This window comes from Triturus cristatus, chromosome 4_2, assembly GCF_964204655.1.
Source record: "Triturus cristatus chromosome 4_2, aTriCri1.1, whole genome shotgun sequence".
Lineage (NCBI taxonomy): Eukaryota > Metazoa > Chordata > Amphibia > Caudata > Salamandridae > Triturus > Triturus cristatus.
The window spans coordinates 231,914,164-231,928,515 of NC_140586.1; the positions used below are offsets into that span (position 1 = coordinate 231,914,164).

Here is a 14,352-nt window from a genome sequence, read left to right on the forward strand (position 1 = left end):
TTTCCGGCACGCAAGGGGCGGGGTCAGGTATTTATACCTGCCCCCACCCACTGGCTGTCCTCTTGGTTCCCCCGCTGGACACGGAGTCATCCTCCCTGCCGCATACCCAGCATGCCGGTGGGATAGCGGGGCACTGTACTGCACATGTTAATATGTTACTTTGTGTTGCAGGCGGAGTTACAGGGCGATCCGGAGGCTGATTGGTACATAGAGGTACCCTCTTCAGGAGCACAATGTGGGTGCCTTATGCCAAACCCTAGGAGCCTTTACGGAAGGAACCTGGATGAAAACACTGGCGCCCCGCTAGTCCTTCAGGCAGTTGTAAGCCAGAGCAACCGGGGGCTTGCCTTGCAACGCTCCTCACCTAAAAAGGTGTAAGTAAAGTCATGGACTGGTGTTCCATGGTATTTAAGGGGGATAATCCCCACATAAATGGTAGCACCGATTGGGTTGGAAACGCTGTATGGGTGGAAAGTTCTGGACTTACGGCGCTACAGTTGTCAGGGCCCAAATTTACATGTGGCACAGTCCTCGTGAATGGCTACACCCAAGAGCCATTGAAAGGGTAAGGTTGAGAAATGGTGGAGGGTAGTGCCTTCTTAATTGGTCCACGTCAGTGGAGAATCAACGTCAAAAACTTAGTTCCAATTGAAAATGCTTGTGATGTTTTTATTACTAGTAGACAATGCAAATATAAATTGCGAAAGAAAAAGCAAACAAGCCGACACATGTTTCGCCCATGTGGCCCATTGGCCTTGGGCTTTTTCAAGGCTAAAATGATTTAACAGTCACAAAATAAAGATAGGTTAAGTGCAAAATTGGGTGAAAAAAGTGAAGGAGAAAGAAAAAGACAAAGTATGGTGGATTTACCAAAGAAGGTCAAAAATTTCAAAGTGAGGGATAGAGAGAGAGAGATGGAGGGAAGAGGAACACAAGGGGAAAGGGAAGTAAAGAAGGAAAACACGTTGGGAAGGAAAGGAGAGAGACGATCGGGGATAGACGATAGTTCAAAGGAGGAGAGAAGAAATCAAAAGAGCTTATAAGTGGTGACATTTCGTTTTCATATAAAACAGCATATAGCAGGTAAATATGTACATAGATGACATAATATCAATACAAATGCCAGATTGGGTGTATTGACACATTACTCTTATAATAGAATCATAACACTAGTAACACTTTCCTAGGCGCAACAGCATGAACAGGGCAGAACCAACAATACTATTGTAGTTATGTCTAAGATTAGTAGGGTCCTATGCTGAAAAAGAAAAGAGTAAGTCATGAAAAAGAAGAAGTGTGTAATAGTTTCAGAAGGCAATTGGTAAGGTGAGATAAACGTCGATAGGCGCATAGCCTGCAGATTCATCAAGAAAAAATGTATAATATCACCAAGAAAAAATAAAACATTTAGTGCTGACACCAGAGACGAGAGTTAAAGGAAAGGAAGATTTACAGACGAAATGAGGGGAAAATTCATAGGGACAATCAAATAAAACAAGGTATCCCATTAGTTATTGGTTCTGCCCTGTTCATGCTGTTGCGCCTAGGAAAGTGTTACTAGTGTTATGATTCTATTATAAGAGTAATGTGTCAATACACCCAATCTGGCATTTGTATTGATATTATGTCATCTATGTACATATTTACCTGCTATATGCTGTTTTATATGAAAACGAAATGTCACCATTAATAAGCTCTTTTGATTTCTTCTCTCCTCCTTTGAACTATCGTCTCTCCCCGATCGTCTCTCTCCTTTCCTTCCCAACGTGCTTTCCTTCTTTACTTCCCTTTCCCCCTGTGTTCCTCTTCCCTCCATCTCTCTCTCTCTATCCCTCACTTTGAAATGTTTGACCTTCTTTGGTAAATCCACCATACTTTGTCTTTTTCTTTCTCCTTCACTTTTTTCACCCAATTTTGCACTTAACCTATCTTTATTTGGTGACTGTTAAACCATTTTAGCCTTGAAAAAGCCCATGGCCAATGGGCCACATGGGCGAAACACGTGTCGGCTTGTTTGCTTTTTCTTTCGCAATTTATATTTGCATTGTCTACTAGTAATAAAAACATCACAAGCATTTTCAATTTGAACTAAGTTTTTGACGTTGATTCTCCACTGACGTGGACCAATTAAGAAGGCACTACCCTCCACCATTTCTCAACCGATTGGGTTGGTCACGATGCCATTTGGCTCATCAGACAGCAGCTTATGTCAGTCACTGCTTCCTGCCCTTGGATCACCCGTAAGTTAACCTACCACGTTGGCATACTTCATGTATGAAAAAAACGGCAGCAAACTGTTTTCCAGCAAAATTTCTGTGGCGTAATTATTTATTGTAGAGTGTACTAAGTACCTAACTATGCTTCGGGGGAGGGTTGGCGATATCGGCACTATGCACTGTGGCAGTATTTTGTTTGGAGGAATGCATGTCAGAAGCAGAGCTGTTGTGCCTGGGCTGCAGTGTGAGTCCTTTATTTTTATACTGGGCCGCCATTTTTGCATGTTTGCATAAACAAAATAAAAACTACACAATAGACAAGGCTAGAACTATTGGTTTTGACATTTTTTGTTATAATATTGGTAAGACAGTTTAAACTGCTTCTAGTGAGACCTAAAAAACGCAATGCACCTCCCGTTCATCTATTTCTCTGACTCCTCTCACACTCCTCGACAACACGCCACTCCGCCCCCCTCTGTCTGCACTGTCCTCACTACCACCTACCGTTGTCAGTCTGTTGATTCAGCCACCAAATCTTTCACCCACTGAGGTACCACCCCCGTCCCTCCATCCATCCATCCATTAGCCGGTCCATAGGTTGATTCGACCCACACAGTCCCCTTGCCCCCACCTCCCCGCGCACAGTCCTTCCTCCGAACCTCGCCCACACCAGACAGGGAAAACTTACACAGAAAGTACCATGCAAGGGTCCCGGCTCCAGCCAGCAGCAGCGCGACTACGATGGGGGCGAAGCGGAGGAGGTTTTGTACTGCCTTCTTCTTTTCCTTCCCGCCCGGCAAGTGCAGCTCTGTCTGAAGGGTAGAAAAAGGGCGATGAACGTTAACCCAATACCTGTCATTAAAACCTTGCCCTCGAGGACAAGGCCAGCACCCTCCCCGCCCCAGCAGCTCAGCCACTCTGCGCCAGAACAAGAGTCCTCCCACCACCGCCGCTCAGGGTTCGAGCCTGCTGCTCATCAGGTCCCGCTCTGTGCCTGCTCTGTGTCCGTTTTATTTTTCCTTCTCTGCATCCCTGCTGCCCCTGCATTGCCCATATTGTTCATTAGTCTTTGGGCTATTTTTAATTTTAAATCCACTTGGGTCTTGACTCATTCTTGGCCCCTCACCACTGTTCCCTGGTGTTTTTGACCCCCTCTGCCCGCTTTCCTGCTGCTGCTGCCCCTGCGGCCCCACCCCCTACTCAGCCACGCTCCAGCCTCCCGACCTCTGCTCCAGACCCCCTCCCTTTTATATGGCGACCGCTGGGCAGTCGCGCCGCTGGCGCACCAAAAGCGCACCTAAGGCAAGCCCGTCTGCACCCATCCGTGCCTGGACCGCGCCCAGCGCTGGACCCCCTGGCCCCCACAATCACCACATGATCTATCGTCGCTACGACGCAAACACCCTCCACGTACTCAACGCCGGATGGACTTCCACCTACTTCCAGGCCACCCCGAAGCTCACCCACGGACCCTTCACCTGCCAAAACTGCAGCTACACCAGCCAGCGCGCACCTGCACGTCCTGCCCATCCCAACACTGCAGGCCACAACCACCTCAGTTGCGTACTACTCAACACCCGCTCAGTCCACAAGCACGCCGTTGAACTCTTGGACCTGCTCGACTCCTCCGCCCCGGACGTCGCCTTCCTGACAGAGACCTGGATGAACACCTCCTCGGCGCCTGACATAGCCATAGCCACCCCGGACGGCTACAAGATCACCCGCAGGGACCAAAACAACAACAAACCAGGAGGAGGAATAGCCATCGTCCACCGAAACACCATCAGGTTCTCAACCAACACCGAAGACTCCCTCAGCATGGCCGAACACCTACACTTCCAGATTCACGCCGATCACAACACCACCCTCAGAGGAATGCTCGTCTACAGACTCCCGGGACCCCGACCACAATTCAGCGAATCTATCGCCGACCTCATCAGCACGCACGCCCTCGCCTCCACAGACTACATCCTCCTCGGAGAACTGAACTTCCACCTCGAGAACCCCAACTACAGCAACTCCACTCCATTGATCGACAACCTCGGACTCAAACAACTCGTCACGACACCCACCCACTCCGCCGGTCACACGCTCGACCCCATCTTCTCCGCCAGTGACCACGTCACCTTCAGCCACACCACCGAAATCCACTAGACCGACCACCACTGCATCCACTTCTCCTTCGAGAAACACACCGCACACAACCAACCACAACGTATCCCGCACCACAGCTGGAAAAAAGTCACCGAAGACCATCTCACCACCACACTCGCCCGAGACCCTCCACCCGAGCCCTCCGATACCGACGCAGCAGCCAACAACTTCAGACAATGGATCGACGACTGTGCCAACACCCTCACCCCGATCAGGAAACCCTCCACAGGTACACCGACACGAGAGCCATCTGGTTCAACGCCGACCTCCAAAACTCCAAGCACACCTGCAGAAGACTCGAGAAACATTGGCACAATGGCCAGACACCAGACAACCATGCAGCCCTCATGAACGCCAGACGCAAACACCATCAACTCATCCAATCCACTAAAAGAACCTCCTTCAAAGAACGCATCGACAACAACGCACGCAACAGCAAAGAGCTCTTCAACATCGTGAAAGAACTCGCCACCCCCAGCTCCTGCTCCAATTACATACTGCCATCACAAGAACTCTGCGACTCCCTGGCTACCTTCTTCCACCGCAAGATCGCAGACATCCACAACAGCTTCGACACCCAGACACCGACGACAGACGCCATCACCCCCGACTCTACATCCACCAAGCACATCGACCTTCTACTCTCCTGGCACAACGGCAACGACGAAGACACCATCAAAATCATGAACACCATCCACTCCGGCTCACCCTCCGACCCCTGCCCCCAACACATCTTCAACATGGCAAGCTCCATCATCGCACCCCAACTCCGAAAGATCATCAACAGCTCCTTCGAGACCGCCACCTTCCCAGATGGCTGGAAACACGCCGAGATCAACGTCCTTCTCAAGAAACCCAAGGCGGACCCAAAGGACCTCAAGAACTTCCGACCCATCTCCCTGCTCCCGTTCCCGGCGAAAGTCATTGAGAAGACAACTGACCCACTTCCTGGAGGAGAACAACGTCCTGGACTCCTCCCAATCCGGCTTCCACAGCAATCACAGCACCTAAACCACCCTCATCGCCGCCACTGATGACATCAGGACCATACTGGACAATGGCGAAACTGCTGCCCTCATCCTCCTGGACCTCTCGGCCGCCTTCGACACCATCTACCAGCACACCCTGCGCACACGCCTCCAAGACGCAGGGATCCAAGACAAAGCCCTTGACTGGATCACCTCCTTCCTCACCAGCAGAATGCAGAGTCCGCCTCCCCCCTTCAGGTCTGAAGCCACCACAATCACCTGCGGCGTACCCCAAGGATCATCCCTCAGCCCGACCCTTTTTAACATCTACATGGCACCGCTTGCCAACATCGTCCGAGCGCACCTCCTCAACATCATATGCCGACGACACCCAGCTGATCCTCCCCCTCACCAAGGACCCAGCCACCGCCAAATCCAACCTACATGAGGGAATGAAGGCCGTCGCAGAGTATGTGAAGACTAGCCAGCTGAAACTGAACTCGGACAAGACGGAGGTCCTCATCCTTGGCTCCACCCCCTCCGCATGGGACGACTCTGGTGCCCCACCAACCACGCACGCATCCTGGGAGTCATCCTGGACTTAACGCTCTCTATGACCCAGCAAGTCAACACGGTTTCATCCTCCTGCTTCAACACCCTCCGCATGTTCCGCAAGATCTACAGATGGATCCCTACCGAAACCAGAAGAATGGTCACCCAAGCAGCAGGCTGGACTACGGCAACGCCCTCTACGCAGGAACCACGGCCACACTCCAGAAGAGGCTCCCAACGCATACAAAATGCCTCCGCACGCCTCATCCTTGGACTCCCTCGCCACAGCCCCATCACCACCCACCTGAGAGATCTGCATTGGCTCCTGGTCAACAAGAGGATCACCTTCAAGCTCTTCACCCACGCTCACAAAGCACTCCACAACGCCGGACCAGCATACCTCAACGAATGACTGTCCTTCTACACCCGGAACCGCCAGCTTCGCTCTGCCGACCTCGCACTTGCCACCGTCCCACGCATCCGCCGAACGACCGCCGGCGGAAGATCATTCTCCCACCTCGCCGCCAAGACATGGAACACCCTCCCCATCCACCTGCGGCAGACCCAGGACCTGCTGACCTTCAGGACACGTCTCAAGACCTGGCTGTTCGACCAGTAGCTGCTCCCCCCTCCCCTCAGCGCCTTGAGACCCTCCCAGGTGAGTAGTCCGCTCTACAAATGTTTGATTGATTGATTGATCACAGCCTGTCAGAGGCACCGAGCTCCTCGTGCACATAGCACCCTCTTTCTCCCGTCAGGGTCGTATTGGTAATGTGGGCACTCGGGAAATGTCCGAAGGGCCGGTAATCGAGCTCCAGCTGTGGGCTGCCTTTTTGGGCAGCTTGGGGCTGTCTGAGCGGTTAGGATGCCGCCAGCGGCCCAGTGGGTGCCTGAGTGGCCTTTCTAGAGGCAAATGGGCAGAGGTATCACTCCCTTTCTCTCATCAATGTATGCTGATTGAGCGGGGGCAGGGGGCCTGAGCAGAAGTGATCTCATCATCCATGTGTGACTCAGCAGCGTGCACTAATCTGTGCATTTTTTTTCATCGAAGTGAAGTTAATAAAACATTCCCCCAACCCCCTTTCGATTCATAAAACTTTGCTGAAGCAGTGTTTTGCGGAAATGCAATACGCAAACGTGGGCCACTTTTTTTTAATCCCAATCCAACCCTGCTCCCGGGCCCTGGGCACTGAGCTCCCTAGACCCTCCCGTGCTTAGGTTTATCCTGTATGAGACAGTGCCAGCCGATTTAAAGAACTGGTCCCGTGCTCACTCAGTAGCTGGCATTCATCTCCTCAATTTACTTCACCTCACGTCCCCCCCCCTCCCCCCCCCCACCCCCGGTCCTGGTGTCCTCCTGTGCTTGGGACTTGAGATTCTCCTATACTTGGCTTGCACTGGACCTTAACTCTTTGTGTACGTGGGCGCTGGACTCCTCCTATGACTGACACTTCACTGCTCCTGTGCCTGCACGCTGCTTCTCTTGTCCCTGAGAGCTTAGCTCCTCCTGTACTGGGGCCCTGAGCTTCACCTGTACCTGGGCCCTGAGCTCTTTCTGTACCTGGGCCCTGTGCTCCTGTACCGGGGCCCTGAGCTCCACCTGTACTGGGGCCCTGAGCTCCTCCTGTACCTGGGCCCTAAGCTCCTTCTGTACCTGAGCTCTCTGAGCTCCTCCTGTACCTGGGCCCTGTGCTCCTCCTGTACCTGGGCCCTGTGCTCCTCCTGTACCTGGGCCCTGTGCTCCTCCTGTACCTGGGCCCTGAGCAACTCCTGTACCTGGGCCCTGAGCTCCTCCTGTACCTGGGCCCTGAGCTCCTTCTGTACCTGAGCTCTCTGAGCTCCTTCTATACCTGGGCCCTGTGCTCCTCCTGTACTGGGGCCCTGTGCTCCTCCTGTACCTGGGCCCTAAGCTCCTTCTGTACCTGAGCTCTCTGAGCTCCTTCTGTACCTGGGCCCTGTGCTCCTCCTGTACCTGGGCCCTGTGCTCCTCCTGTACCTGGACCCTGTGCTCCTCCTGTACCTGGGCCCTGAGCTCCTCCTGTACCTGGGCCCTGAGCTCCTGTACCGGGGCCTGGCCCTCTCCTGCCTTTGAGCTCCCCCTCTGCCCAGATCCTGTGCTCCTCCTGTGACTGCCACCAGGTGCCCCTTGTCGGATTCCCAGTATTACTGCCCCGTGCGTGGCATTGCTGTGCTCTAAAGTTGCGGTTTTGCGGTACTCACCCTCTTGCCTCCGCGGCCCGGGGGTCTCATTCCGGGATCCATGCTCTGCGGGTGTCGACGGCGTTGCCTCGGATCAGTAAACCGGCCCCATCGTGTTCCGCGCGGCTCGGGGTCGATGCGACCTCTTCCTTCCGGCAGGAGAAGCTACCTTTGTAACTTGGCCTCCCATCGTCTGCCCGGGCATGGCCCCGGTGCAGTCATGTTTGCAGCGGCCCAAGGCCTGCCCTCCCCCACCCGGGTCGATACCTGACCCCGCTCTCTGCCTTTTAGCCGGGCCAGGGGCCAGGAAGCGTCAACGAACTTCAGTCCGGCTACAGTGGGTGTGGGAATACCTACCATAGACACAGGCCCACTCTGTCTGAAGTGTGCACTCAACAATCTCCCTGAAGCGCCTAGAAGCAAATCTGCGTCGCAACACCTGCTTGTACTCGACGCAAACACCTAAACGCAACCCAAAGCCGCCGTACGAGTTTGTATACACACCACACTCTCTGCTCACCCCTAGATCAACGGCAACCCAGTGCTATCTGCAAATGTGTGCACTCAACACAATCACAACCAAGTGCCTAGGCTTAATTGGACATCGTTTTACCCAGCCAGATGCCTTATGAGCACGTTCACTCAGTCCAACTCTGCCCTCACTTTGTGTACTGTACACAACCATTAATTAGCGGATAGACTATCGCCAATGCACCGCTAACGGTGTGTGCTCAATTCCACACTGCTATGAGCTCCAAAGGTGAACCCAATGACATCACCCTGTACGAACCTCAAAGCATTCCTAAAAGTGTACACTTGACCCCAACGCCATTAGGCATGTTAATAGACATCCGATCTCCACGGGAACCCCTTATATCAAACCTAGCTCAGTTATAAACTTCAAAACGTGACCCCAGTTACCAATAGTAAAGGTCTACTTTATAATAAGCTTCAACACTGGACTCAACCACGCCATTGTTACCATCTGACACGCAGCCAGCACCACCTACACATTTATACACTTCCCTCGGAGTCCTTTATACTTAATCTAACCTCATCACAACCCACAGATCTTAACCCAACCCCACTGCCAGCATCTAAACTCACCTGTCTTTTCATTGACAGCTGGTAAAGTCAACCCAATGCTGGGCAAATGTCTATTCAAAACCACGCTTTATCAAAACTGCATATAACAAATACTCAAGCGTACACTTGTACATTCGGGCTATCCTCTCATTCACCAGATTGTAAACTGACCCAGCGCTCCGAGGTAACACAAAGATGAAGTGCTTTATAAAAAAATCATACTTAAACCCAACACCGTTGTAGATGTTTACACATAACCTAACTCCGTTGCAATTGAGAACCCAACTTCCTCACAACCTCATCATAAACTCATAAATTCAAGTAAAACTGGTCAGATAGCACACTGGTCCCAAAGCGGTCATAAACGTCTCTACACAACCACGCCCCACTGGAATTGCTTATAGTAACTCAACTCAGGCATAACCCTTCTAACCTCCTAAAATCAAACTAGGTCACCTTCGTCAGCTTGTAAGTTGAACCTATCGCCATGAAGCAACGAAAGGAGACATACAGCGCTTCTTCTTAACACGCCAACATGAGTAAATACTTAAATAAACCCTTCACTGTCTCAAATGTCTACACACAACCGATAGCGCGCTCTGCAAAACGACATATCAACATAACATCACCATCTGTTGTGGTAAATTCAACTCAATCATAAGCTTCTAAGCTCACGCTGAACTAACTCCATGAGCTAGTTAGTGAACTGTATACAGCGCCCCGAAATAAATGAAAGGAGAAGCGTCGCCCTTCATAAAACACCAAAACCAATACTGTCCACACCACACTGTTAAATGTCAATAAAACGACGTAACTCAGTCAGAATTGCATAGGGTGAAGTCAAACTACATCGTAAGCTTTAAAACGCAAGGTAACCCTTTCATCACCCGCTTCTAATCGAACCCAGCTCTGAGATAAACATCCCTGCATGCATCACAGTTTACCATCGGAAGCGCACTGAACCCAGCCAAACCCTAACTGCGTGTGAATATGGGCAACACACTGCGCATGCGTACAAGACCCAAAGAGGTCGTCGGGCGACGTCCTCAACACCCTGCTCAGTACAAACTACGAACCTACGTTGCCTTGAGTGGGACCCAGTCGTGTCTGCATCCTGCCCAGCGCTACCGGATACGTACTTTCATCCAACCCCAGAGAAGGTAACCAGTTACAGCCGAATGCATGTCTGTAGCAAGAAGATAGCTTTAGTTCAAAGGCTCATGGGATCTGGTCACCAATGACAGCACGTGGGGAGCAGGTGCAGGCAGCCTCGTGCGAGCCTCCAATACCCGGGAGATTTAACCAGCCTTTCTCTGCCTACAAACAAGGGACGGACTGGGCGCTGCTCCAACCACCTCTGCTTCAGAGGAGTCAACCACTGAAGCACAACCACGGATGCAGTCACTTCCGTTCGAAGGACAGGACCACTTATGGTTACCCGGAAGAGGCTGTCTCTTCCGGGTAATACTGTTTCTTCTGGGAGTTCTGCTGTCTTGTAGAGGTAGGGCTGGAGTTGGTGCCTCTGTCAGGGAGGTGATAGCCTCAATCAGGTGAGGCCCAGAGAGGTTGTTTCCTGTGATGAGTGTAGCCTTGTATTGTCTTTCTACAGGTAAGTAATGCCGTGGGTGTCTCTCCTAGGATATGCAATTTCAGTTGTGTTAAGTAGTATTACTCTCTTTTGATGGATGTAGGGTCCTGCAATAGGCAGGGGCTGTGCTGGCTGTCTCTCTTGGATATTGCTGGGATAGGAATTTCCACTGCAAGGTGTACAGTCAGTCCCCTCCACTGAGTGTCCCCTGTGATTATCTGATATCCTGGTTTTGACTTTGGCACCACCTATACTCTAATTTATTGTGTGCATGAAGGCCTAGACCTGCTCATTCACGAGTGAGGGCCTAGACCTGTCCCGTGACCCCGAAGGTCACTTCAATTTATCTTTGTCAGTCGAGTGGAGGCCTACTGGTCCACTCGTGTAAAGTTCAGATTCTATCCATTAACCCAGACCCCAGAGCAAACATCCCCAAGTGCATGTGATGCTTGTGTGTCTATATGGTGCATGTGGTAGATGCATTGAATGTACGACTGAACCAGAGTAATAGAGGCCTGTGGGTTCCATTTTGGGAGCCACTGGCCCAATACTGTGCACAAGATGAAGGCGAGGCTGACTTCCCAGACAATAAAGTGTGTCTGAGCGGACTGTGCTGCTGCATCAACAAAGGGTGCCCAAGGGTACTGTGCTCCTGCATCAGCAATCGGGGACCGTGGAGAGGGTTGAGCTGTGCCAAAGCGGACTGTGACCTTTGACCCTACAGCCCAAAAACCCATATCATCCAAAGCACAGAAACAGACTCATCGGCAGCAGGAGGCCTGTGTCTTCATCAGAGCCCTGCACACCCACACAGAACTCCGGGCAGCGACCTCGGTTGCAGTCGCGGCCTGAGTGCGGGGGAACGTCCAGCCAGCCTGTCTCCTCCCGGAAGAGGAAGCAAGCCAGATGCGCGCTGCGGGTCCACGCTGGCTGCCTAAGAAGGATGTGGTGCCTCTGCTTTGGGGACTGCTGAATGAACTGAGCCCACAAACTAGTTAAAAAAAACTTTGGCATAGCCAATAGGTCTCGCCTTTGGGACCTTATAAGTGTTTAGCCATGCAACAAGTGATGTTGTTGCACCAAGGTGCAGCAACATCAATTGTTGCATGGCTAAACACTTATAAGGTCCCAAAGGTGAGACCTATTGGCTACTCCTATCACACAAGCTGGTATCACACCACAAACATTCTTTAATACTAGGCCTTCCGACTAAGGGGTGGAGGCCCTACTTAGTCCCAATTGTAAAATGTCCAAATCCACGTAGGTGTTACACAAAATCCAATATACATAGATAACGTAGTAAATCAAAGGATGTAACAGACAGATAAAATGGGGAAAAGTATTGGAAGTGTGCTCACGAAAATAATGAAGGGGGTAGGATGTAAGGTGGACGGTTAAGAAATCTCCGAGGCAGGAGCCAAAGAGGATAGAAACAGAGAGAGAGATGAAACTAAGCGATAAATGTGCCCTGGGGCCACTGTGGAGTGGTTAGTAGCGCTTTACAACAATCCCGCATAAAACAAATTAAACTCAAATAAAGGGAGGTGGGATGAATGCTTGAATTGGTGCCCTCTGGAAAGCACTCCATCAATATCTTCTGGACAAAAAACAGGATTAAAGTAAAGAAAACCCATTAAAATATTAAGAGGCGCAGCCAGAGCGCTTGAAAAAATATGTATACAGTCAGGGAAACAAGTATACAGATGTCAGAATGACTGACAGTAAAATGCAGTACATGATGCGTGTAACGACGGGCGAGGAAACCCGTCCAGGAAGGTATGCGTCTACCTCCAGTTACAGGCTTTCTATGCGCTTTATTGCGCCACCAGGAGCAGTGCACGCTGAGTCGAGATTAGATGCAAAAAAAAAAGTTGTTTGTTCGCAGAAGCGACAACGTGTCCTTTGTGCAACCCTTATTATCACAGCTTATGTTTCTAAGCGCTGTGCTGCATTTCACAAGTTTGGAAGTGGTGGTAGGTTTTGATAGAACATTCTGGCATTTAGACCTTGAAGTACCGGCATTTTTTCATTTGATTTTTTTTAAATACGAAAAGTAGTTTTTTTTATTTGAAAGCATGCACCTTTTGTATTTAAAATTGCAGGGGCGTTTGTGTTCCAAATTCCGTTAATTTTTAAATATAAAGTACAGCCGGTGTCAGTGAAAATACATTTATTTTCGAAAGGGAGAATCCTGCATTGTTGGTGTTTTGAAATATTTTTACATTGAAAGTGCAGCTGGTGCTTGTGTTGAAAGGTACGTTTGAGCTTTTTTAATTGTAAACGTTTGGGGCATTTTATTCTTAAAGGTCTGTGCGAGCGGTGTGCGGGTCTGTCGCAGTACAGAGGGCTCAAGATGTTACTATGCTGGTGGCGGGGTGCCCGGAGGGGCCCTTTTAAGATGAATCAGTCAGTACTGTGGTGGCTCCATCTCCCTCTGAACCCGTGTTGCTCTAGACACCAGAGCTGGCATTTATTTGAAAACATCTTATTTAGATAAATGCGCTTTACATAAAAAACACAAGTACCAGGGGCAAAACCCATCTCTCGTAGTGTGAAAGGCACAAAGAGGAGGGTGCGGTGGGCACAATATGTCATCTCTGTCAGTCGCCTTAAACAAATGCTTCATGTGGCGATATTAAACAATAATACTTGCACTAACACCAGCAATTACAGTAGCATAATATAAATAAAGGATGTGATGTGGTTATTACTGACATAAGCACTATGCCGTCAGGATAGCTCAGTGAGTTAAATATTTACTGCACAGAGTTCCATAATACTCCTAGTAAAACAAAGAACGGCTGCTCAAGGAATTTAGAAAACATGAGGGGGAGGTGGAGGGACATCCAGCGACATGTGAGGAGGTGGGTGGGAGCAATTCTGTGGGCCAATTGAGCGCGAAGCGGAGCACCAGCATTTCATGAGCAGCGCAGCCCGCAGCTTGAATAATATTAATAAAGGATGTGATGTGGTTATTACTGACAAAAGCACTATCCCGTCACGATAGCTCAGTAAGACAAATGTTCGCCGCAGAGAGTTCCATAATACTCTTAGTAAAACAAAGAACGGCTGCTCAGGTAATTTAGAAAACATGAGGGGGGAGGTGGAGGGACATCCAGCGACATGTGAGGAGGTGGGTGGGAGCAATTCTGTGGGTCAATTGAGCGCGAAGCGGAGCGCTAGCATTTCATGAGCAGCGTAGCCTTCAGCTTGAGCCGCGCTGCTTAGGAAAAGCATATATTTTGTTTCCACAGAAAGGACTGCTTGTCATGTGTGAGCTATATTTTATGGAGCAACAGATAATCTACAAAGGGACTGTGAGCTGCGTGGCTTAAGACGACCCAATTTTTCGCATTTCAAGAAACGAGTGCAGCCAAGCAACTGAGTAGCATGAAGACACAACAGAAGCGTGCTCCATAAGAATTATTCAAACAGCCCACCAGAAAACATGATACAAGTCAGGCACTAGCAGCGTGGTGCTTGGGTAATGATAATTTGTGATTAACAAACCGCACATGTACACCGAGTGGCTTATCAGTGACGCGGTTCTGATTAACTTAAACATTTGCTCTGCTCTTGTATTTTTTAA

General features: G+C 50.3%; 1 protein-coding gene across 2 annotated transcripts in view; it reads right to left on the bottom strand.

Annotated features, from left to right (window-relative positions):
• Window positions 1-8,284, bottom strand: part of TMPRSS6 (transmembrane serine protease 6) — a 220,698-nt gene extending 212,414 nt beyond the window's left edge. The window contains exons 1-2 of one of the 2 annotated variants that reach the window (XM_085601345.1): window positions 8,111-8,283; window positions 2,905-3,028 (exon numbers count right to left, since the gene is read on the bottom strand). In XM_085601345.1, the coding sequence (XP_085457471.1) occupies window positions 2,905-3,028; window positions 8,111-8,152 (166 nt within the window). In that variant the 5' untranslated portion in view covers window positions 8,153-8,283. Of the gene's footprint in view, window positions 1-2,904; window positions 3,029-8,110 lie in introns of both variants that reach the window. The other variant, XM_085601346.1, reaches the window with a different exon arrangement.
• Between the last annotated feature and the right edge of the window lie 6,068 nt (window positions 8,285-14,352).